At 43.0% G+C, this 24826-nt stretch overlaps 2 protein-coding genes across 4 annotated transcripts in view; one reads left to right on the top strand and one right to left on the bottom strand.

Moving 5' to 3' along the window:
• The window catches only part of PRR14L (proline rich 14 like), a 38880-nt gene extending 36576 nt beyond the window's left edge, over positions 1-2304 (bottom strand). For 2 of the 3 annotated variants that reach the window (XM_072953530.1, XM_072953532.1), the window contains exon 1: positions 2118-2261. The gene's annotated coding sequence lies outside the window, so the exon portion shown is untranslated. Of the gene's footprint in view, positions 1-2117 lie in introns of all 3 variants that reach the window. The other variant, XM_072953531.1, reaches the window with a different exon arrangement.
• Positions 2305-5141: 2837 nt separating this feature from the next.
• Positions 5142-24826, top strand: part of DEPDC5 (DEP domain containing 5, GATOR1 subcomplex subunit) — a 77992-nt gene continuing 58307 nt past the window's right edge. Inside the window, exons 1-12 of the mRNA XM_006218025.4 lie at positions 5142-5332; positions 6013-6136; positions 9580-9667; positions 10063-10109; positions 11409-11494; positions 12149-12232; positions 13235-13284; positions 17411-17480; positions 18563-18641; positions 19534-19595; positions 23862-23931; positions 24257-24329. Of these exons, the coding sequence (XP_006218087.1) occupies positions 6079-6136; positions 9580-9667; positions 10063-10109; positions 11409-11494; positions 12149-12232; positions 13235-13284; positions 17411-17480; positions 18563-18641; positions 19534-19595; positions 23862-23931; positions 24257-24329 (767 nt within the window). The 5' untranslated portion in view covers positions 5142-5332; positions 6013-6078. The remainder of the gene's footprint in view (positions 5333-6012; positions 6137-9579; positions 9668-10062; positions 10110-11408; positions 11495-12148; positions 12233-13234; positions 13285-17410; positions 17481-18562; positions 18642-19533; positions 19596-23861; positions 23932-24256; positions 24330-24826) is intronic.

Below are 24826 nucleotides of genomic sequence, written 5' to 3'. Positions count from 1 at the left end.
CCAGTCAAAGATTAACGTTGCAGCTCCCAACTCATTAGAATACAGTTTATAACACTGAAAACCTGACCATGTGGCAACTTTTACTTTAATCATTCAAATACTCCCCCAAACAAAAGTTCTAAGGGTACAAAGTTTACAGCAAAAAAAAAAAAAAAAAGGAAAAAATAATCAAAGAAAACAGCAGAACAGAAAACCATGTGCCCCAATAATCCCCAATAATCCTGAGTCTGAAGATCTCCCCTCCCTCTAATTCCAAAGCAGTGGGGTTGCTCTTAATGAAACGGAGCAGTTACAACAACCCTGGGCACTGCCGCACTTGTGGGTCAGGGACAACACTCTCGATAATGACCAGGCCCTCAGAAGTTCACAACACTCTTTTCACCTTGGGGAAGGGGCTTTCTTTTCCAAAGATTCAGACACTGTAGCCAATCCCTCCCTGAGGGAATTCGAAGAAGGGGCCTCTTCTTGAGGGACAGAGACCTCTAGACAACCTGAGAGTGGGGCAGGGAAGACCGTACACTAAGCAGGGCCCGGCCCTCCCGCACAGGGTGCGCAGGAAACCTCAAAGGCACCAGGCACTGTTTCCCTTTACCTCCCTTCATGAGTAGGCAGAGAAAGGATCCCAGATGGGGAGTGAAACAGTAAAAATGCCCCTGATTTCTACTGACAAAGACTTGGCAGAAAACATTTTCATTCCTTTTTCAAAGGAAGGGGAGGAAAGAAACCATCTGTGCCACTCTAAATATACAGCAGGAAAGAGTCCTCCTCTCAAAGGTCCAGAAGTCCTCTTTTCCTTGGGAGCGTGAGAGGAAGAAGTTGGAATTTCCATCTTCGGGGGAGGGGATGTGCGCAGACCAAAGGAAGCTTTTTCGCCACCAGAGCAAGTAGGGGAGTGGGAGAGGGCATCTCTAACCAGTCGGGAAGGAGTGATAGCTGCTGTGGACAAAGGAAAGGCCGACTTCTGGTATCAGGTCTTCCTCTTGGGAGTACAGACCTGTTTCCAAAAACAAAGTCTTTTTCTTGATTATTCTAATTGAGGCCCTCTTCGTTAATTTGGGAAGTATGGCTGTATCTAAGAGTAGAAGTGGCTCTTTTCTCTGCCGCAGGGGAAAAGTCTCCTCTCTTATGAGACAGTGATGGCGGGGTGGGGGTGGGGTGGGAGACATGCATGGAAAAATGTTTCTCTGTGGAAGATACTAGTTTTTTTTTAAACAAGTAATAGCAACAGTAACAATTTACCAAAAGGTTACTATGTACCAAGCACTGCACAAATTTTCCTTTAGCCCTCAGGACAATTCTATGAAAAGAGGACCCAAATTAGAGATGGGCTGACTGAGAAAAGGCTAAACCATTAGTCAAGGTCACAAAGATGGGAAGTGGGAGACACGGGCTTGCATCCATCACACGCCAAACGCCACGCTCTTCATTGTGCAAAAGGGAAAAGAACTCAAGGCACATCAAGAGACCTGGGGGGCGAAGCGGGGCTCCTTCGGTGGACACGACTGGGGGAGGGGAGGAAGGCTGACTTCTATTATCAGAAAGTAAATTCAGGGTCTTAGTCTCTGCATCTCGGGGCAAAGGTGAAAAATAAAACCGGGAAGGTTAAGTCCGCCTTTTACAGGGAAGGACGACCCCCCTGTCACTTTTAGGCAAATTGGGTCTTTCTCTCCTCCTGGGGGGTGCTGATCAAATCGAGAGAGACCTCATTCCTGCTGAAAATAAGTTCAGAACGGTCCCCTCGCGCCCCGGGAGCGGGTCTCCTCCGCGGACCAGAGCACTGGAGCTGCAGAAGAGCGTTCGCCCACGACGAGGGGCGACGCCCGCCCCGAGGAGAGAAGTTGGGGGTCCCCCGCCGGGTCGAGGTCGAAGGAGTATCTCTCTCCCCAGTCGAAGCCACGACTCGGAGACGCCGCTTTCCCCTCGCGATGCGGGGCCCGGTCTCCTCCCTCTCCCTGGGTCGCTCCGCCGCCCGTAGCGCAGCCTGCGTTCCCTTCGGCGCCCTGAGTGGGCGGGGGGCCCGGACTCCCCTCAGCCTGCACCGCCCGGCGGAGAGTCCGCTCAGGGTGGAGTGGGGCTGGGCGGCTACGCCCGAACCCTTCCCGCCCCCGGTCTCTTACCCTGAGACCTGCTCCGCGGCCCGCGCTCGCCCCGCCAGCCCGGCCTCTGCAGCCGCAGCCCCGTCGCCGCCAAGTCTACCTGAGCCTGCGGAGCCGAGAGCTCGGGGGCGCTCCTGCCACCGCCGCCTCTTCGTCTCTATGGTCTCCCCGCACTTCCTCATCCGGGGCCCGAGCCAGCCATGCGGGCTCGCCCAAGTCCCGCCCCCGCGACGCGCGCGCGCACTCCTAGGTGAGGCTCTTCCCGCTTGGGACCTCCCTCCCTCGGCTAGCGCACGCGGCCCTCTGCCCCACCCCTAAAGCCTGGGCTCTTAAAGGGGAACACACCTTTGGACTCGTCTCCTGCTGAGCCTCCCGCCCAGGATCTGACTCCACTGCTACCACCCTGGTCCCGTTCGTTTTTCTGGCCGAATGGCTGCAGTCCTCCGGGCCTCCTAGCTTCTGCCCTGGCAGTCCAGGAGATCTTTTTATAACTGGAATCAGTGTTTTAGATCATCATTCCCCTGCTCCTTCTCCTTGTAACAGCATCTTGTTTCAATTTCTTCGTAGCTGTAACACTGGCTGAAATTGCCGGTTCATTTATTTATTGACTTATTTATCATGTCCCTCCTACCCTTGTCTGTTCTGTTTACAGAACATCACCTAGCGCAGTGTCCTGCACAAGCAGACATTCAACAGATACTTGAAGGAAGGAAAAGAATATTTATTCAAGGGGGAATTGAGAAGGTCCAGAGAATGCAATCAACTTGCCCCAAAACACACAGCCTTGTGTTAGAAATTGGTGGTTTCTGACTAGAGAGCTAAAGTTTGAAGGTTCTGGGGGATTTTAATTCTGTCTTTGAACCAGTCAAAATGTGGACCATTTTATCTGAGATAAGTGTTGTCCCAGCTTTAGTTAGGGGCTGAAGATATACAAACCCAAAGGCTAGCTCCATTGTTTACAGCCTGTCCATATATGGTCCACATACATACACAGTTCACATATAGGATAATACAGATGCTGTTGGGATGAATCAACTAAAAATTCACTTTAAAACATTTCTACATTTATCATACTCAAGTCCTCAAGTTTTTTCTTAGGCAACTACATGCTTATAGAAGGGGACCTGAGAAACCCAGTATTACTGGTTTGTCTTTTGCCTCAGGCGCTAATGTGACTGCATACACAGCACCATTGTTGATTTCATATTTATTTTTAATGATATTTATTTAAAAATGATATTTTGTTCTTCATAGATTTTTTGTATTATTCTTATTTCAAAAAATAACATAATTATTTATCTTGCTGAGTTTTTCGGCACCCCTTTAACATTCTGTGCCCTAAGTAACGCAAGTTTCTCATTAGCCTCATCCACCGCACCCTGGTCCTAGCCTTGCTCCTAGCTCTGTTTTAAGCACAAAAGGATCCCGAAGAAGTATCATATATATCATTCAACCCCCTAAAAGTTGAGGAGAGCCAGTTTCCTGACAAATTCCACGCTTTTGGTGAGTCAGTAACACCCTAAATGTTAACATGTCCCTCAAACACCTTGTGAAGGAGGAAGAACACATAGTTTTTATTCCCAGCGGTCAGGGGAGAACAGAATTACCTTGTGCAAAGTCACACAGCTAAAAGCAGACAGTCCTGCAGGTCGTTGGAGCACAGGACTGTAGAACCAAAAGCATCGGGCCCCCAGCCTGGGAGCTCCCGGCGCCAGCCTTCTGTAAACGTTACCGGCTTTAGACAATTTTTAAGATCTCAAAATTTGTCAAGATTTTTTACAAATTTTTGCCTGATTGGAAGGTGAAATAATTGCATTTCTAAGTTATGACAGCAAAGATGGACATCTCTCAGGAGGACTCAAATTCCCCAGGGAGGGAGAGTCCCATTAGCTGTGTGAGAGGGAAGGACTTCCCACCAGCCACTGAAAAAACAGCCTGGGGGATCTGGGCTTGTCTCTCGAACTGGCAACGTAAAAATGTCCTTTACATTTAACGTTTTATCCCTGAAAATCTTGCAACTTTTGCTGTCTGCTTGATAACTTGCTTTTCTTTACTATTAAAGATTACAATTATTTCTTTATATCGAATCCTGAAATAAAAGCACAGGTGCTTATGGAAGCTCTGGCCGCAGTCCACTCCCCTACCCACTCCCCAGTCTCTGTGGTATGCGATGCTTCTTTCAACATTCACAAAACTCCTGAAAACCGTAGGTCAAGCAGCTGGAGCTGGCAACTTGCCAGGAGCCCTCGGCCATCTTCAGGCACTGCCCACAGAGCTCTGATTTTTTTTTTCCCTAAGAAGATGTCCCGACAGGTATGGGCTTAGTCTGAGTCCTTGGTTGAGACATGAGGTTGCTGGTTAAATGCTCAGCCTTCGGAGCCAGGTTGGATCCAACTGGGTCAGGATCCGTCCTTGCTTCCTTCGGAGGAGTTTTTCGTATCCTCAGCCTGTTTCCCTGTCTGTGAAATAGGATAGCACCTGCCACCTCCTAGGGAAGCCTGTGAAAGTTACGGTAGCTATTTCTAATAACCAGAGAGGCACGCAACGCCACTCGGGGTTTGGAAGTCTCTGACGAGGCCCCCAAGGCGGATACTTTCCAGCATCGCACTAGGTCTCACGTGCTCGGTCCTTTGCATTTTACATAAGTTCTCCCAGAAACCCTATTTTGTGCATCTCAGCAGCCCTGTGAGGTCAGGCGAGGGACCATAACATCGTTTACTGATGCGGGGACACTCGCCCGAGTTGGCCCTGCTGGGGACGTTACTAGGTAGCAAGCGAACCTCCTGGGCTCGGATCTGTTTCGGAACTTCTGGGACGAAACGGATTTCCCTTCTGGGAGGGGCGGCCATCAGGCTCGGGAGCGGGAAACGCCGGGAATGCGGAGAGGAGGTGGGGCGGCCCGACCCGCAGGCCGCAAGCGAGGCCCCGCCCCCGGCGCGAGCCCCGGATGGGGAAGTGGCGCGGACACCGAGACGAGGCGGAGGCCGGGCCAGAGCGGCCCGGGGCGAGTGGGCGGGAAGGGGGTGGTGCCCCGGGGCGGAGCCATCGGAGCGGCGCGGGTTCTCAGGTGAGAGCTCCGTGGCCGCGGCGGGCGGGCCAGCACCGGGAGCTCGCGCACCGGATCCGCGCCGGCTGCGCGGGCGTAGGCGGAGCGTACAGAGGAGTCGCGGGGGCCCTGGCCGGGGTCCGGCCCTCGGGTCTCCGGCCTCAGGCGGGAAGGGGCTCCGGAGCTGCGGGTGAGTGGAGCTGACCGCCAGGGCCCGGATTTGGGAATAAGGCGGGAGGGGGCCGTGGACAGGTTCGAATCCTGACGCCACCTCCAGCCCGCTGTGTGACCTTAGGCAAGTCTCTCCCCGTCTCTGATCCTCAGTGGCCTCAGCTGTGAAATGAGGGTGTGCGGGGAGGAACTGCTGAGTTTGTGCAGATGGAGGTTTGGGGAAGGAACCCGTGCCTTCCTCTTATTTACACTCTCCTTGCCCGGAACATCGACGGCGAAACGTCGCCAGTGGAAGTGCCTCCCATCTCTGAGGGACCTTGGACAAGTCCCTTGCTCTGGCCCTCACTTTCCTCATCTGCAGAAGGAGTGTGCCTAACCTCTTTTAAGACCTCTTTAATATTTGGGTGTTACTGGTTTAGATAGAGGCAAGGTAATGAGTGCTTTATTCATTACAAATTTTCCCTTTAAGGGTGTGATAGAATATCTGCTCGGAGGTTGGACTAGACCCTGACCCGAATTCCCTTTCCTTCCCAGATTCGTTGGTTCTGTTTGTTCTCCATGCTTCCTGGTTATTAGAGGAATCATGCAAGGGTTGCTGCCACCTCTCTGCTGAGCAACAGCAGTATTTTCACTGCCCTAAAATCTAAAAGCAGTTGCAAGGGAATGTCTCACATTCCAGCCTTTTTGTTTGTGTTTCAGTGGCAGGGAGGCAAAATGATTTCTCTCCCCCAAGCTTGGAACAGCTGAAGGAAACAACAGTGCAAGATGAGAACCACAAAGGTCTACAAACTCGTCATCCACAAGAAGGGCTTTGGGGGCAGTGGTCAGTATCGATTATTCTTTGGGGGTTGTGTAAGTTTGCTGAGGTTCTGGTGTGTCCTGTACCTTGAAAATTACACACTGGCTTGTGTGACAGTCGAGGCTAGCCAAGCAACTTAGTGAAGCAGCAGGTGAAATACCATAGTGGGGAGGGTAGGACAGGAGACACAGGGTCCTTCCAGAAGTATTTGCATTCTGCATTTTAAGGAACGTTGTGAATATTGCCAGTTTGCTATGCTTTATTTGCTTGTATTTTTTATTACGTATATATTGTGTATGTCCCGTAAAATTTCAGTCTGCACTGGCTTGGCAGATGAAACATGTTCCGTGAGAGAGAAGTAGTAGATATATGTAAGACAGGTATGATCAAAGCATGAACCTTTGCCTGGCTCTGAGGCGCAGTGAGAAGGGGCAGGATACAGCATGTTGTCCCCCATTAAACAAGAATCGGCTGTGAGCTCTGCCTCTAACTTTCCCTGTGACCTTGGACAGGCCTCTAGTTTACCTTAACTACAAATTCAAGCATTTTAGAATGGTTTCTCCATTTCTCTTACACCCTGAATCTATAAATCTGCAGGATAGGAAAACACCTACTCGTAAGTTTTTTTTCCTTTCTTTCTGTCCTAACAACCTAATTTGCTTCAGAAATTGGAGTTAACAACCCGATGAGTATTTTAAAAATTTGCACTTGAATATGCATTTGCTCCTCTGTTATATATGTATAAGCCTCCCAAAGACAAGGATGGCCAAAAATGGAAAAGAATAGTTTCTGTATCACAAGGTCTGATGGGGATAAGTGAAGTGATGTATGTAAAGTATTCAGCAGAGTACCAGGCTTCTTCCAGCTGCTCAGTAAATGTAGCCATTGTAATTCCCAGGACAAGGATATACCAGGCATCGCTATATTTAAAACTCAATTTCTGCTGAAACCACAGTCTGTTGTTAACACTGGACTTTGTATGCAGTTGAGGCTGCTGAAGTTTGTGGAGCAGAATTGAAGAGACAACAGAAATAACTTTTGACAGAGGAAAGGATACAGTATGTATAGTGTATATACAATGTACATGAGTCTGCTGTTTCCTGTGTACAAGACAAAGGTAGCTGGGTGCCGTACCCAGTGTGCTGCGGGACTGTGAAGAAAAAAAAAAATCTGACAATATTACCCAGCCAAAAAAAAGAATGAATACTACCATTTTCAGCAACATGGATGGACCTAGAGAATATTATGCTTAGTGAAGTATATCAGACCGAGAAAGAGAAAATACTATATGCTATCACTTACATGTGGAATATAGAAAAGAATTCAAATGAATGTATGTGCAAAGCAGAAATAAACTCACAAATGTGTCCTTACCAAAGGGGAGAAGGAATGGAAGAGGGACAAATTAGGTGTTTGGTATTAACAGATACAAATTTCTATGTATAAAATAGATAAACAGCAAGGATATACTATATAGCACGAGGAATTACACCTATTATCTTGTAATAACCTCTAATGGAATAGAATCTGCAAAAATACTGAATCACTATGCTGTACACCAGAAACTAACACAATCTTTTAAATCAACTATACTTAAAATAATAAATAAAATAAAGGAATTAAAAAAACACATCCACAAATACTTATTAGGTACATAATGTACCAAACATAAAGATTATGACCAAGTCCCTTGTCCCTAAGGAGCTTTTGGCTTGATGAGACAGACATGCAAAAAGGAAATGACAAAACAAAGCAGGATGGAATATAGGTTCAGGGAGCTTAATTCAGACAGTGGAAGTTAGGAAAAGGCTTCGTAGAGGATTTGGCATACATCTGTCGACGGATACAATATACAAAAACAAGCAAACAAAAAAAACCACTGTGGGATTAACCCAGTGCTTTGCTTTCCTGGGCTGAACTTTTGTTGGGTCTGATTATATTAAAATTCTGGATATACTTATTTGTCATGGTTTTAGCATAATTAAAGGCCATGTCTTTCCTTAAAAATTAAAATGGGGGAAAAAAAAACCATCCAATCTTTATGATTCTGGGTTTGTTATATTTGAAAGAGTTTGCCCCCACCCTCAGTGGGGGGCAGAGGTAGATAAACACAGGAAAACATCTCCTCCCTATGTTTTAAGAGTCTCATTGGAGCCTACCATGAACTGAAATCTGAAGTTTTTCCCTGATCAGGTGCTGCCCTCCCAGATCCAGGACATGTTATTTGGCTTGTTTTTCATGAGGTATGAGAGCTGGTGTGCTTTATGGACCCTGGACTAGTAATCAGTCCTGGCTAGACTGTCACTGGCTATCTACCCTTTGGCAAGTTGCTTTATCTCCTAGGTTGTTTCCTTGCTTCTGTTAGAACCAAAGGTTTATTTTGAAGGCCACATGAAGACAGTATTTTGAGAAGTTCTTTGAACACCGTATAAATAGAAGGAATGGTGCTGTCTCTGTGGGACCCAGCTGTTTTGTTCCCAGGATATACCAGATACATGTCATTGGAGGGAGTGAAGGATCGTCCAAGAGGCCTTATTCCCAGAGAGTAAGGGTTGCTTTTTCCCCAGGAGCAGGGGCCTGCAGACAAAGGTACCTGGACACTGTCCCTCCCACTCAGCAGCTCACTCGCTCTGGATCCCGGTGCTAATTCTGTAGTCGAGCTGAATTCCAGTTTTAGATGGAACCTCATCTGTGAGCTGGAGTCATAATACCAACCTGCTGGGGTTGTCAGGACCCAGCATGAGAACAGACACAGCAACCTGTCACCCAAGTGACTTGTTTTCGGAGGGGAGGGTACAGCTCAGTGGTAAAGGGTGTGCTTAGCATGCACGAGGTCCTGGGTTCAATCCCCCGTACCTTCGATAACAAACAAACAAACCTATTACCTTCCTCCCCAAATAGTGAAAAACAATCGAATTACCTCTCTCCCCCACCTCTCCCTCCAATAAAGCAAGGATAAAATACTGGGCTTTAAAAAGAAAAAAAAAAGAGGAAAAAAGAGAATAAGAAAAAAAAATTAAAGTTTAAGAAATAAAGTGACTGTATAGATTGTCAAGTTAAAAAATATTTAAAAGAAAACCACATACATATGTAAATTTAAACCACGTACATATATAAATATAAACCACATACATATATTTGTATGTAGAATTTGTAAAGCAGACTGCCATATCCAATCCCTAAAATATATTTATCTTTTTTTTTTTAATTGAAATACGGTCAGTTACAGTGTACCAATCTCTGGTATACAGCACAATGTCCCAGTCTTGCATATACATACATATATTTGTTTTCAGAAATATATTTATCTTTGAGCCTTGGAAATAAGCTCAGTCAGAGAAAGAATATAAAATTCTGGGTTGTAGATATCTGTTGCCTTTAAAAGCTAAGTGGACCTAAACAAACAAACAAACAAAAAACCCCCAAGTGAGTGGTTATCTTCCTGAGATCACTGAATTGTCTTTCAGATGATGAGCTAGTCGTGAACCCCAAGGTGTTTCCTCACATCAAGCTTGGGGACATTGTGGAGATTGCTCACCCCAACGATGAGTACAGGTGAGCGTTGGACTAGGCTCAAGGGAACTCACTGGGCCACCTGCTGGTTCCAAATGAGGTTTTGTCTAAGGGGCTCGAAGGGGAACACAGCTCTTTGCGTTTGGATAAAAATGCCCCAGCCCTCTAGGATGTGATAAACCAATCACCTTTCAAAAAGTGGTCCATTCTTCCTGTTTTTAAAGCTGAGATGACAACTCTGTGAACAATTCTGTAGCGTTTATCCATTCCCTGGAAGACAGTGCAGAGCTTCCTTCTAAGGGAACTTTCTCCCATTGTCATGCTTCCTTCAGTTACAGTCAGTCCAGTGTGATGTTTGTCTTTTGTGGGCGGTGAGGAAAACTGGTTAGTTGCTGCTGACAACATCCCAAATCTTTGTTGCTTTTTTTCCCCCCCAGCCCTCTGCTTTTGCAGGTCAAATCACTTAAGGAGGATTTGCAGAAAGGTAAGAATTCCATCTCTCTTCTCTTAGATTTTTACACTTTACTGTTTTAGAAACTGTAAGAAACCCCTCTTAATCGCAGGGAATGAGAGCACAATACTCCTTATCAAATTCTGTTCCTGCTAAAACAATAAAAATCATCAGATAGCAAAACTGCCAAGGAATCTCATTTCTCAGCATCTTGAAGGCACTGAAAAAAAAATCTGTATTTAGAGTCAAGAGGAACGTTATCTGAATAGATGAAGCTTTACACTTGTTGGCAAAGCATGCTTTGCTCAATATTATATTTTTTCACAAAATGTTGAGTGCCTATTTTGGGTTGGAGCAAGGGAGGACTGGATATTGTAGATTACCTCCCACTTGTGCAAGGCGCTGTTTGTTATCTGTCTTTCTTGGTCTTCCCACTAACTCTCTTTTATAATTTTATTTATTTTTATTTGAGGGGGAGGTAATTAGGTTTATTTGGTTCTTATTTTTAATGGAGGTACCGGGGATTGAACCCAGGACCTTGTGCATGCTAAGCACGCACTCTACCACTGAGCGACATCCTCCTCCCCCCCTAACTCTTGGGTAAGCAAGGAAACTTTGTCTCAGTAGGATGAATTGGCTTCGCTGGAGTCAGTAAGTGAAGGAGCTGGAGCAGTGATTCTCATTACTCATTCTGGATCCAAATCCTTTCTTCCTTCCCCTAGTGACTGTACCATGCTGAACAAGGAACTAAAATGTTAACTGACAGCAAATAAAGTAATTCCTTAAATGGCAATCGAAAGACCAAAAAACCTAATTTGCTGTAAAGGGATTTTGATGTTAACAACTTTTTAATATTTTAACTTGTTGGGAAAACGTTCTATAAAACCCAGGTCCTGAGGGTCCTCCTTACCCTCACCTCCTGCCACCTGTTAAATTTCTTACTTACCAGACTTAAGGGCTCTTAAAAAGTTGATTTTTTCCTTAACTACCCCTGCTACTTTCATCCCAAAAGAGGAAGAATCTATTTCCTTTTCTAAACTTTCACAAACCTACTTTCTTACGTTGCTTCTTAAATTCTTTCTTCTTCTCTTTCTCTCGCTGTATCTCTGTCTGATTCTCTCATTTTTTAATTACTTGAATTCAGGTCTTATTTCACCTGAAAAGCAGAGAACTCTCTAAATTTTAAGCTTCTAGAAGGCAAAGGATATGTCTCACCCTTGGCAAAGGATCACTTGTTGTGTTGTTTGTTGAATGTCTGAGTATTTATAGATTAGACTATATTTACCTGATTTTTCAGAATGTGTTTTCTGATCCAGATTTCGTCTGTTTCAGAAACCATCAGTGTGGACCAGACTGTGACTCAAGTGTTCCGACTAAGACCTTATCAAGATGTGTATGTGAATGTTGTAGACCCTAAGGTGTGTCTTTATTCTCATTTGACTATCTTTTGGGGAATGATTAACACCCTTCTTCAACATTAGGTCTCTAAGGAAATAATGAGTTACTTAAGTGTAGTGTTAGACTATTAAATACGTGGTCGTATATAGGTCATTTAGGCTATAGGTAGATTGTAGCCTGCATTTAAAGCCCTCCCTCATTTTTAAAAGCTTATCCTACAAAGGGTCTGCATGTTTATGTGTGTTTGTGAAGCTGAATGTAAAATTTTGTAGTAAAATACTAAAATTTCTTTGCATATTCTCATTTTTCTTTGAGAAATGATGCTATAAAATTTAGAGGCAAAAATCATTGTCCGAGAGATAATATTGACATTATCAAGGAAAATGAAGCCACAGCTCATTGTTGTGTTTGTGTGTAAAACTCAGAATCAGTACTCTGGTACCCTTTGCCCTGAACCATGATACAGTGGCTGTAGTATCTGTTGTAGACTGATCGGTACTTGAAAGCCTTTAGCTGGATAAAATTCTATTTGTCAGGGTTCTGCTATTAAATGGTCTTCCAGGAGTTGACTTTTTTGTCAAAAGGTTTTCCCGTGTTGAGTGGGCATTGCCTTATGACCGTAAAGTGTGGCAGAGTAATACAGAGAGGTGTATTTGATTGATTATCCCTTTTAGGATGTGACCCTTGACCTCGTGGAATTAACCTTTAAGGATCAATATATTGGCCGTGGGGATATGTGGCGGCTAAAGAAAAGTTTGGTAAGATGTGACTTAAAAAGAGTGCATTACTTTTTTACTTTTCCCATGATGTTAATAATCCATGTTCACCCTCGAGATTTGGGAGATCTGGTAGGGAGAAGAGGATAAAATCATTGATAATTCCAGTAGCACAGAAAAATTATTGAAAACATATCATTTGTCTTTTTTAACTTTTTTTTTTTCAATAGTTTCTTTCCTTCTTTTTTTTTCCCTTAATGGAGGTACTGGGGATTGAACCCAGTGTTTTTGGTTTGAATAGGAATTTATAGTATTATTTTACATTTGAACGGGACTTTAGTTTTCAGATTTTTACCTGATCTCATTTACTCCTCACATTTCCTGTGGACAGGCGTTTATTACCCCTGATTTATAGATGTGAGAGCTGAGATGATAGCCCAAGACCTGAAAGCTCGTCGATACTGGGCTAGAACCCAGATTCTGTTGCTTCCAAGTTAGACAGCTTTTTGCTTTACACCTCCTCCCATTTTTCCTTGTTTATTTATTTTTAATTAACATTTTCTACTTAAAATGATCAGGTCATCAGAATTGTGAACTGGGGCTGAAAATTCTCCTTTTGGGCTTTTTGAATATTATGAAACAACAGATTACAGGTAGAATTTCCATATGGTGTGTATTTTCTGAAAAAAAAATCTTTGCTCATTTTTTATTTGGTGGAAGAGGGCTCCACTCTCTAAAATGAGAAATAAACGTTCCATGTGTAAATGTAGTTTTGGATGCAAACGTATTTCAAGATAAGTGTTATCAGTGAAGCTGGCCACTTACTATCCACCTGGCTTTGACTATAGTTCACACTTGCCAAACTCTGGAGATCCTACTGTCATACCTGCCCCAGTGGGTTTTCCTCTGGGATAAACCTGTTACTCCCATGTTAATTGAACTTTGGGTTATTAGAAGAGACTAGAGCCAGGAGACTTTCTTTGTGACCTTTTATGGCGTGATGTGTTGTTGAATCTCTCTCTCTCCCCCTCTCTCTTTCCTTAGGTCAGCACATGTGCCTATATCACTCAGAAGGTGGAATTTGCTGGCATCAGGTAAATACTATGTCACTCTTGATTTACCAGCTTGTAAACGGGAGTAGGATCTACTGCAGTAATTGCACTACAGATAGTGTTTGAGGTGTATGGGAGTCTGTATAATGAAATACACGGTAGCTTAAAACATCAGGTGGTTGTAACAAACCCTCAAACCCCACAATGCACTAGTGCAGTATTAAGGTGGGTGGGCATTGCTGGGCCACCTGGTGTTCTCTAACAAAGACGGTCTACACTCACAATCTTAGAACTGGAAAAAGCCTTAGATGAACATGTATTTAATCAAAACTTCCTGTTTTATAGATTAAGAAAAAAAAAAGTCACTTTCTTTTCCTAACTACATGAAGGCAGGCAAATTTCAAAAAAAAAGGTGCTCTGGGCCTTGTATAAGAAAAAAATAGTCATAATAAATTATTAAAGAATTTCTTTGTCATTTAGTCTTTTACTCTGGTAATTTAGTCAACAGTTAAGGACATAGACAGTTTCATTACCTTGAGGCCCTGCCTGGGAAACATTATTTTTCCTTAAAGAGAAACATTTTTATTTTCTCTGAGTAAATTCACAATGTATTCTTAAAAAAACCCCAAAAAACAAAAAAACAAAAAAAACCCTCCAAAATCAATATTTTAAAAAATTAAAGAAATTATTAAAAGAAAAATATTGCACTGAAATCTATCTCCTAACGATTAGTAGGCTGCTGTTTTAAAATTTGAACTTAGATAAGTCAGAGAAAGACAAAGACTGTATGATATCACTTGTATGTGGAATCTAAAAAACATAACCAACTACTGACTATAACAAAAAAGAAGCAGACTCAGATACAAACTGTTGGTTACCAGTGGAGAGAGGGAAAGATAGGCATGGGGGCTAAGAGGTACAAACTACAATGTGTAAAATCAGCTGCAAGGGTATACTGTACAACGCTGTGAATACAGCCAATATTTTATAATACCCATAAGTGGAGTAGAACCTTTTAAAATTATGAATCACTATAGTATATACTTGTAACATATAATACAGTATTATATACAAACTATACTTCAGTAAAAAATAAATATTAAAAAAAATTGAATTTAGAAACCTACTCTATTTAATATCATTGTGAAGAGATCCCATTTTCCCAGGTACAGTTTTGGGGACTGCCAACTAGCTACTGGTTTTATTTTTTGTTGGTTTTTTTTTTTTCAGTTTGGTTTTTTTTTTTTTAACGTAAGTTTTTTTTCTGACTCACACTCCAGAGGGAGCAATACTGAGTAATTTCTGGCTCTGCCTTCCCAGCTGTCTGGGAGCAGATAGATCTGTTTGAGAATCACACTTAAAGCTCATGGGAGCATGCAGTTTGGTGTTTTCCTGCTCGATCCGCCTCACTGCAAAGGAGCTTCTCGAATCTTCTCTGATGAGCTCTGGTTATGTGGTGGCCATTCTCTTAACACATCTGCCCTGATTGTAGAATTAATATGATCAGATGCCCCTTGTTCAGCACATACTAGGGATCAGGCAAATGCTAAGTGTTTTACATATGATGCATGCTCAGGGGAGACAGTCTGAACAATAGAATAAAGAAGCAGAGGGAAAAGACATATTACTACTCAGAAGCAACCACTGTAAACATAGTTCTGTTAAAATATTCTATACTTTTTCCCCTTTTAGCTGGAAACCATATAGTAGGTTTAATTTTATATACTGTTAAAAAAAAAACCCTCCAAAACCTGTTTTTATACTTGAAAAATATATATTTATTTTAGAAAATTTGGATAACACATATAAAGAAGAAAGTTTAGAATAGTGTAAAAGCCAGCCACCTACAGATAACTGCTGTTAAGTTTTCGTGCAACCTTCCAATACTTTATTTTCACACGGACACGCACACACGCATGTTTACTCAAATGATGATACCGTGTATACTATTTCGTATCCTTTTTTCTGCTTAAAAGCCTAGATACATTTCCGGTGAAGTTAAAACTCCTTGTAAGCATTATTTTAATGGTTCCATGAAATTCTGTTGTCTGGATTCAGCATCATGTACTTAACTGGTCTGCCATGGCTGGACACTTAGGTTGTTCAAAGGTGGGTTAATGTAAATGACACTGCAGTGACCATAATTTGCACTTATTTTAACTTTTTATTCACAGGATGATGAAATTTAGTTGTAAAGGATAGTGCAGGTCCCTGACCCTCAACAGCTCATTTGACAGGGAAGTGACCTGCCCAAGAAGTCCCTCCGTAAATGAAGGCCCAGTGCCCACCCACTCCCCCCATCATCTTCATCCTGGTCTAGGGCTTGGTCTCGGGTTGTGTTCTGGGGGGGTGTGGATTTTGCAGTTGCATCTGTCAGTGGCATTTCTTTCTCCTTTGAGCCCGTAGAAAACAGAGGGGGCCTCTCTTGGGGCCATGCTCAGTTCCTGTTTGGATAAGGGCAAGTTACAGGCTGAGGAGCAAAGGTCAAGACTGCATTTGTGTGTGTGTGTGTGTGTGTGTGTATTTCATAGAGAACCATTTCCATAGGAAGGATGATAACTGGCGGCTCACCAAGTCCTCTCCCTTACAGAATCTCACTGGATCTTCCCAGGGGCTCTGGAAGAGGGATCGGGCAGGATTCTTATTAACCACATTTACCAATTTTTTTTTTTTTGACTGAGGCTCAGGAAGGTGATGGCTTGACCTCCATAGGGAGTGGAGGCTCAGGACTCTAAGCCCCAGTTTTTTAACACTGCTTTGTCTGTACACCCTAGTAGAAGTTGAAGAAGGAGCTCGTTTTAGAGGTCTGGTTAATGTAGCATCAGTAGCTTGTGTGCAGAGTACTTCCTCATAAATCATGGAAACATCGGATCCTTCCTTATAATGTTAAAGGAAAGGAGGTCCCTTTCCAGGTCAGGCTTGCTGTCATTGTCCACTCACAGACGGACCTGGGCGAAGGAATGCCAGGAAGCGCCCCTCTTGGTGAAAGCAGAGCTGGGGCCCTGAGAAGTGTATTTGAAGAGCATGGGCTTGGTCCTTCCATCTTCATTTTACAGATGGGAGGGAGGCCCAGGGAGGCTAGCTGACTGTCTGCTGTTTCCTGGGTAGCCTGAGCTGCAACTCATGGTACACATTTTCCTAGCTTTTATTTTATCTTATCCTCTTTTTTTTTTAAATGAGGACTGATTGCTTAGGGCCAGGCAGGCAGCTGCATTGCGACTGGCAGAAGAGAAGGTCGAGTGGTTGGTTGAGGGATGGTTACCAGGTGTGCAGGTAACAGCTACCACTTCCCCGCCCCTGGTACAGCACTCAGTGCTCACGGTCACCGCTTTATCTGTTCCTTCTAATACAGAGAGCCCCTAGTACTGTTGGTTGAGTGCCTCCTATCCCAGCACTGTCTGAAGATTATCTGGTTTAATTTAATTCTCACAACAGCTCTGTAAAGTAGGTATCATGATCTCATTTTTTTACATGAGGACCCTGAGTCTGGCAGAGTTATTCCCCCATGACCATTCAGCTAATGAGTGATGTTCAGAATTGAAATTCCTGCCTAGACTGGTTCCACTCCAGGCTGGTCAGCTCCGAAGGCCATGCTCTTTGAACTGTTGTATCCACTTCATGCCCTTAAAAAGATGCAGAGGGGGAAAAAAAATCAAGCCCTCACAATGCAATACCAAGCTGACATGAAGATTTTTCAGCAGAATGGCCCTCCTTTGAATAGTCCCTTCCTGCCTCCTGACTGCTTGCCTTCTAATCTGGTACTGAGATGGATTTTGTTTCTGTTGCAGCTTATTGTCTCGGAGTTGGGTTAAGCAATGGGTTCATCAGTGCTTCTGAGCTGTTTCTGGGACAGGGACCCTTTTGAGATTTGACAAAAGGTACATTTCTGTGCTCAGAAAAGTTTGCATCATTTCAGAGGGTTCATGGGTTCCCCAGAGCCCATCCTTAGACCCACAGGTTTTGTATGGACCCCCAGATGAAGAGCTCTGGTTGCACACATCCAGTACACTGAGAATTCTTTATCTTGTGGCATCTGTTCATGGTACTCTGGAAATCTCGAACTGGCCAGGTGATCTGGGCGTAAATAATAGAGTAGAGTGAGTAGAGTGAGACACACTTTTTGGTTTAAGTAGGACCTGTAATAATGTGTGTGTGTGTCTCCTTTCAGGGCACAGGCTGGTGAACTGTGGGTCAAGAATGAGAAAGTCATGTGTGGTTATATCAGCGAAGATACAAGGGTAAGATTGAGAAAATGCCTTTCTTGGTTTTGTTTCCTTGTGCTGTTGTAAGTTGTTAAACCAAAAGCAAAACAGAGAACCAAGCAAAAACTTGGTCTCATGATCAAGCTACTATCTGCCCAGCAGGACAGTACTGTAATGTAGTCAGGGACTCCTGAAATTCCAGTGTTTTAGAGTTGCCTCTCTCCACTTTGGGGCTAATCTTCATTTGCTTCTATTTAATATCAGACATGGAGATGGCACGTCTAGCTTGCAGGCTTTATGCCCACTAATACCCAGCAGAAGTTAAAAGTCGGGAGAAGATAGTGTTGGTTAACATGAAGAGAGATCTTTGCCAAGGAATCTCCTCCTGTGACTGTCTGTTCCAGTTGGGAAAATCCAAACAGCTGTGAATGTTACCCACGCTGGTGAAAGCACCTGTCTGCCCTTGCATAGATTCCTAGAGGGTCGGACAGGCTCTTCCCCTTGTGGCCAGCGGTGCCAGGGATGAAGCTTGCTTTGCTCCTAATGCAATTAAGAGAAATCTTCCAGCAGTGCTGTTTTTTTTTTTTTTTGGTGGTAAAAACATAAAATTTACCATTATAACCATTTTAAAAAGATTTTATTTATTATTGTATTATTTATTTTATTTTGGTGGGGGGAGGTAGTTAGGTTTGTTTAATTTTAGAGGAGGTACTAGGGATTGAACCCAGGACCTCACACATGCTAAGCATGCACTCTACCACTTGAGCTATAGCCTCCCCTCTGTAACCATTTTTAAGTATACAGTTCAGTAGGGTTAAGTATGTTTATGTCATTATAAAACTGATCTCCAGAACCTTTTCATTTTGTAGAACTGAAACTCTATGCATTATTGCTTTTTTTTTTTTGATTGAAGTATAATCAGTTTACAATGTTGCATCCATTCTGGTGAACAGCATAATGTTTCAGTCATATTTATACATACATATATTCCTTTTCATATTCTTTTTCGTTATAGGTTATTACAAGGTACTGAATACATTTCCCTGTGCTGTACAGTAGGAACTTGTTGTTTATCTCATTATTGCTTTTTAATGCAGTTGTGTTTTTGTTTATTGCAGGTGGTGTTCCGTTCTACGTCGGCTATGGTTTACATATTTATTCAGATGAGCTGTGAAATGTGGGACTTTGATATTTATGGTACTTACTGTTCTTAAGTACTGATTGTCACTGCTAATCAGGAGATACTTATTTCCCCCAAGCTGGTATCATTTACAGTAAGCTCTTGACAGTCTCTAAAGGTATATCCTGAGATCTTTACAAACCCTCAAATGCTGAAATAAATAAATAAAAATAAGTAAATATTTTACAGATGGTGCATATAGTGAATTATGTGAAATGTAATTAAGTATTAATGAAAAATCTGAATTCTCAGATCTCTAATCTGTAAGTATAGGATCAAAAGCCATAGAGAAGTAACTCTGTAGCTAAGAACCAGTACTTTCTTTGGTATCTTTCATTTCTTGTTTTAGCACTCATAGAAATCACCAAGTTTGTCTCATTTTGTTAAAGTTACTACACAGTAAGAAAATGATAAAGTTGCTGTGAGGTGTGGATACCATGTCTGACATACCAGCCTCATGATGCATGCAATTCAAATTTGTGTTTGGGAAAATTACAAAGTAATTTTCACTGTGGGTCATCATAGCATCTCAGGAACAACAGAAACTGCAAATGTAGTTAAGTGAATGCCTGGGGTCCACCAGGTCCACCAGATCATCTCTTGACAAGCTTTAAGCATCACTCTGAGAGTAATTAGAAGTTTGATGCTTCTCTCGTTTTGAAGATATATTGTAGTTTTCAATCATCAAAGCTTTTTCAATCTTGCATTTTATCTTGAAGCCATGACTGCTTACTGAGTGAGGTAAATATTAAATTTGGCTGTATAGAAAGTCTAGGCTTAAACCACTTTTATGATTGTGTTTTAGGGTATAGCAGAACCCACTTTCTCTTTGACTGGTCCGATTCCTGTTACTTTATTGAGAGAAGAAATTGTAAGCAAGAAATAAACCCTCTTCTCGTTTCTTTTCAGGGGATCTGTATTTTGAGAAAGCTGTGAATGGTTTCCTTGCTGATCTCTTTACCAAATGGAAGGTATGTTTCTTCTTGTGCACTAAGTCTCGTTGAATAAACATTATTCAATGAAGATTTTTAAAGTGTTCAGTTTCTATTAAGCTGCATTTAATTGAAGTATCTTAGCTAAAGCCTAAACTGATAAGACTCTAGATTTCAATTACCTTAGTCACCTCAACATGATAAAGGGCATTTATGAAAACGCCACAGCTATCGTCATATTTAATGGTGAAGGACTGAAAACTTCCACCTTTAAGATCAGGAACAAGCTAAGGATGCTTGCTTTCACCACTTGTATTCAGTGTTGTGCTGAAAATTCTAGCCAGAGCAACTAGGCAAGAAAAGGAAATAGAAGTCATCCTTATTGGCAGAGAAGGAAAGCTATCTGTCACAGATGCAGAAAATCCAAAAAAATCCACCAAAAAACTATTGTAGCTAATAAACAAATTCAGCAAAGTTGTAGGATACAAAGTTCAACACACAAAATCAATTGTGTTTCATCCACAATGAACAATCTGAACAGGAAATTAAATAAAGTATTAAATTTTAAAAAGGGAATTAAATTATAAAAGCAATTACAAGAGCATCAAAGAGAATAAAGGACTTGGGAATAATTTGCCTGAAGCGGTGCAAGATTTGTACCCTAAAGTATATGAAACATTACTGAAAGAAATTAAAAAGCCCTAAATAAATGACAAGCAACCCATGTTCATGGGTCGAGAGACTTAATATTGTTAAAATGGCAATACTGCGCAAAGCAAACTATTTGAATATGGTCCATGTCAAAATCCCAATGGTGTTTTTTTGCCAGAGTGGAAAAGTTGATTCTAAAATACATGTGGAATGACAGTGGATCCTGAATAGCCAACACAATTTTGAAAAAGAGAAAAGTTGGAGGACTCTGGCTTCCTAACATCAAAACTTAACTACAACGAAGAGTAGTCAAAGCGGTGTGGTACCCACGTAAAGACCACCATGCAGATCAATGGAATAGAACTGAGAGTCCAAAGGTCAGTCCATACATCTCTGGTCAGTTGATTTTACACAAGAATAGCAAGTCCATTCGATGAGGGAAGGGATAGTCTCTTCAGCAAATGCTTCTGAGACAAGTGACTATCCATGTGTCAGAGAGTGAATTTGGACCCTTAACTCGCATCCTATACAGAAATTTAACTCCAAATGAATCAGGGACCTGAATACAAGAGCTAAACGGATATAACTCTTAAAAGAAAACATAAGGGAAATTTTTATGACCTTGGATTTGTTAGTGGCGTCTCACCTGTTACACCAGAAGCACAAGCATCCCAAGGAAAAGTATGTAGTTTGAATTTCTTCAAAATTAAAAACTTTTCTGCATCAAAGGACGCTATCAAGAAAATGAAAAGAACCCACAGAATGGGAAGAAATGTTTGCAAATTATCTTTCTGATGGGAGTCTAGTATTCAGGGGAAAGGGTATAGCTCAAGTGGTAGAGCGTATGCTTAGCATGCACGAGGTCCTGGGTCCAATCCCCAGCACCTCCGTTAAAAATTAATAAATAAATAAACCTAATGACCCCCCCCCGCGCGCTAAAAAAAAAAAAGAAAAGAAAAAAGTAGGGTTCTACTCAATTAGCTTTTCTATCTTGGAGAAGTATTCAGTCTCTCTGAGCCTCTGTTTCTCTGTCTGCAAACAGAGATGGTTATAGTTCCCGCCTCGAGGAATTTGAAAGTACCTGTGCATAGTCAGATCTCAACAGGATCTAGGCCTTGATGGAGGCTAATTTCCATTGTCCTTCCCCAGCTCTGAAGGTCAGAGAAGCAGAAATGTGACACTGGCTCTCAGAGAATCTGTAGGCCTGCTGGGAGCTCAGGGCTGCGTGTTTGAAACGTTGGCAAACCAACCATCCTTGTGAAGGGCTGGAATTCTGTTTGCTTCTGAGCTTGGACTTGCATGGCTGAGGAGGGTGTGGGTGGTGGGGAAGGAAGATGGGAGAGTGTCTCAGGTGGAGAGAAGCGGGTGAGCCAAGACATGAGATTGGGGTGAAGTCTTCTGTGGCTCCTCGGGGGCTTTGTGTGGGGAGTGGTCAGGTAATGGGATTGGATTAGAAGGAAGGGTCAGGTCAAGCCGAGCGGTGTGGGCTTGATTGGATGAGAAGTGGGAGCCAGGAGAGATTCTCAAGCAGGGGGTCAGTGTGATCAAACCTGGGGAGAATTTGAGGAAGAGGAGTCCAGGGGCCTGGAGCGGTTTGGTGCAGGGACAGACAGGAAGCAGGCCGGCCAGGAAGCTTCTGCAGTCACCTAGCTCAGGGGTGCCTCGGCCTTTGTGTCTGCCTGAGGCTGGGGTCTGAAGGAGGAGGTAGACAGTGGGGACTGCAGGGAGCCAGGACTTGGGGGTGGGCTGAGTAACGGCCACCTTGGGCTCTGTGATGGCTGTTCCCACATTGGGTCTGTGAAAACCTCCATATCAGGTCCGGCTCAGTTGTCCTTTAGCTGTCACCTAACCCCAGATTCTGTGAGCATTTATAGCATCAGTTGTAGAGATGGGGGTTGGCAGAGACCCATGTTAGTGTACAGGATTTTGCTCTTGAGTTTTGTTTATTTTGTTACAATCAAGATCTTTAAGCAAGAGCTTGAAACTGAATTAAAATAACTTTATGTAACTGGTGTTGATTTAGAACAGTTTGGTGGAGGTTATTTACCCTTCATACACCTATTGAATAGCTTAAAGCTAACCCTGTGGACAGCAGGGCCGAACACGGGAGTTTATGAATTCATTTCTGAGCCCAAATATAGTGGCGTAGGGGTATTAGGAGGAGTCCCAGCTGACATTTATTGAGTATTTTGATCCCAGGTATGGTGGTTATGTGTTTTACCCATATTCTCTCACTTAATCCTCTTGTCACTTTTACACAGATGGGGGAAGTACAGCTGAGACAAGTTAGATAACTTGCCATGATCAGAAGCTTGCGAAAGCAGGATTCTAATCCAGTTCCATCCACTCATCCAGTGCCAGCCTGATAGCACAGCCCCCGTGCTGTCCTGTCTGTAGTCTCCAGCCATGTCACCACTATTGTATGTTATCACACGTGAATCAAGGGTCTCACGGCCCCACACCAGCCTACTGTCAGGCTTTTTTTTTGTATGAAACTTATACCGAAATCGGATGAGTTTGAAGCTGAGTTTGGAGTGCCTAGACGTCCAGTAAATTAGCTGGTCGCTAGTTGGTTGCTCTTGGTCCTGTGGCTCCTATTTAGGAATCTCTGTCCACCTGAGATACATCCGTGCAAGAGTATGAAGTGGCGTGTAATGCGCATCGTGTTATATTCCTTGTATGGTGGGTGCTCAATTCGCGCAGTTGGATTAGATGTGGGGTTGGTCAGTGTAGGCTGCTTGCTGTCTTCAAAGACCCAGGAGGAACTGAAACTGAGCTTGCTGGCTCACTGGCAAATTTCATGCCATCTGTCAAAACCTTACTTCTAGGACACTGATTTCCAGACTCCATAGAAATGGGTTTAAAAAAAATTTTTTTTAATTAACGTCTAGTCAGTTTACAACGTTATGTTAATTTCTGGCATACAGCATTATGTTTCAGTCATACGTACACATACATAGATTCCTTTTCATATTCTTTTTCATTATAGGTTACTAAAAAATATTGAATGTAGTTCCCTGTGCTCTACAGTAGAAACTTGTTTATGTATTTTATGTATAATAGTCAGTATCTGCAAATCTTGATCTCCTGATTCATAGAAATGTTTTCTCACTATTCCCCATCCCAGTCCAAAGGCGATTCCTTATCTTGGTTTCAACTTGAGTGGTAATTCTCATCCTGTGGCCCTGGTCGTACGTGGGCATGTCTTTGATTCTTACACCCACCACCATGGGTTCTGTTCTTCCCTAAATTACAGTTCTGAAGAAATTAGAGAACACTGGGAAGCAGGTACAAATACCACGATCCTTTGACAATGGGCAAATCTATCTGTTTCACGCCCTCTCAGGAGCTGGGAGACAGTGACCCAAACTTACGGGTGACTTGCAGTTTTTAAAACACTTTCCACATTCCTGGGACTTTAGGTAACTTGCTTAAGGTCATGTGGTGGTAAGTTTCAGAGCCAGGAGTCAGTTGGGCCGCCTGACGCCGCGGTCCTCTGTCCACTGCGCCACGCAGCCACAGGAACGTGGCGCCATCCCGTGCCGTGGGCTGCCTCCGAGCCTCCTGGAACGGAGAGTGTACGTTCATGCAGTCTGCCTCACAGCGCGGTGAGTGGCATAGACTTAAGCCCTCTTTTTCTCTGCTCATGCCCAGGAGAAGAACTGTAGTCATGAAGTGACAGTGGTCCTTTTCTCTAGGACTTTCTACGATGCAAAATCTCTTGGTGAGTAAGTTTTTTTTTTTGTGAAGCTTTTCACATGCCCATCCTCACTCCTTCCCTGTCATTCTCTTCCTTTTGGCATTGCTCCATCTTTCCCACCTTGTCTGTTGTGGGGACGGGGTAACGTGGAAAATGACACTGTTCATTAGCAGATACAGGAAGTCTGTGGGCCGCAATTCAGCTTAAAGCCAACTTAATAGACATAAAATTGTCTCTGTGTGTGTGTGTGTTTCTGCGTGTGATGCAAATCCTTGACTCAGAAGGGGGAGCAGAGAAACTGAATTTCTCTTTTCAATCTAATCTGCATATGTTGTTTTCTCTCTTTCAGATGAATTTCCTGAAATAAACCGAGCCTCAATTAGGCAGGATCACAAGGGGCGATTCTATGAAGACTTCTATAAGTATGTTTGGGTGCTTTGCTATGCCTTTTTTCCCCCCTCCTTTGGTTGTTTTTTTCCTAACTTAAAAAAAAATTAATCTTTTTAGTTTGGAATAATTTTAGGTTTACAGAGTAATTGCAAAAATAATACAAAGGGTTGCCATATACTTTTCACCCAGTTTTCTCTGTTAACAGTTCCTGAGTGCATTTGTCAAAACTGCGAGGTTAGCATTGGCAATTTTTTCTAATTTAAAAAATTCTCTACAAATTACTTTGCTAACTAGACAGATACACAGTGATGCATCTCTGAGTGCTTTTCTGCTTTCTTTCCATTAAAAAAAAGATTAAGACTTTTTTAAAGAGCAGTTTTAGTTACACAGCAAAATTGAGAAAAAGGCATGGAGATTTCCCATATACTCCCTCCCCCCGACATATGCTTGCTGTCCCCCGCCCAGGGATCAACATTCCTCATCAGAGTGGTGCATTTGTTGCAGTTAATGACCCTACAGTGACACACTG

The sequence above is a fragment of the Vicugna pacos genome, chromosome 32 (genome assembly GCF_048564905.1).
Source record: "Vicugna pacos chromosome 32, VicPac4, whole genome shotgun sequence".
NCBI classification, from domain to species: Eukaryota; Metazoa; Chordata; class Mammalia; order Artiodactyla; family Camelidae; genus Vicugna; species Vicugna pacos.
This window is presented reverse-complemented; position numbering and strand designations above follow the sequence as displayed.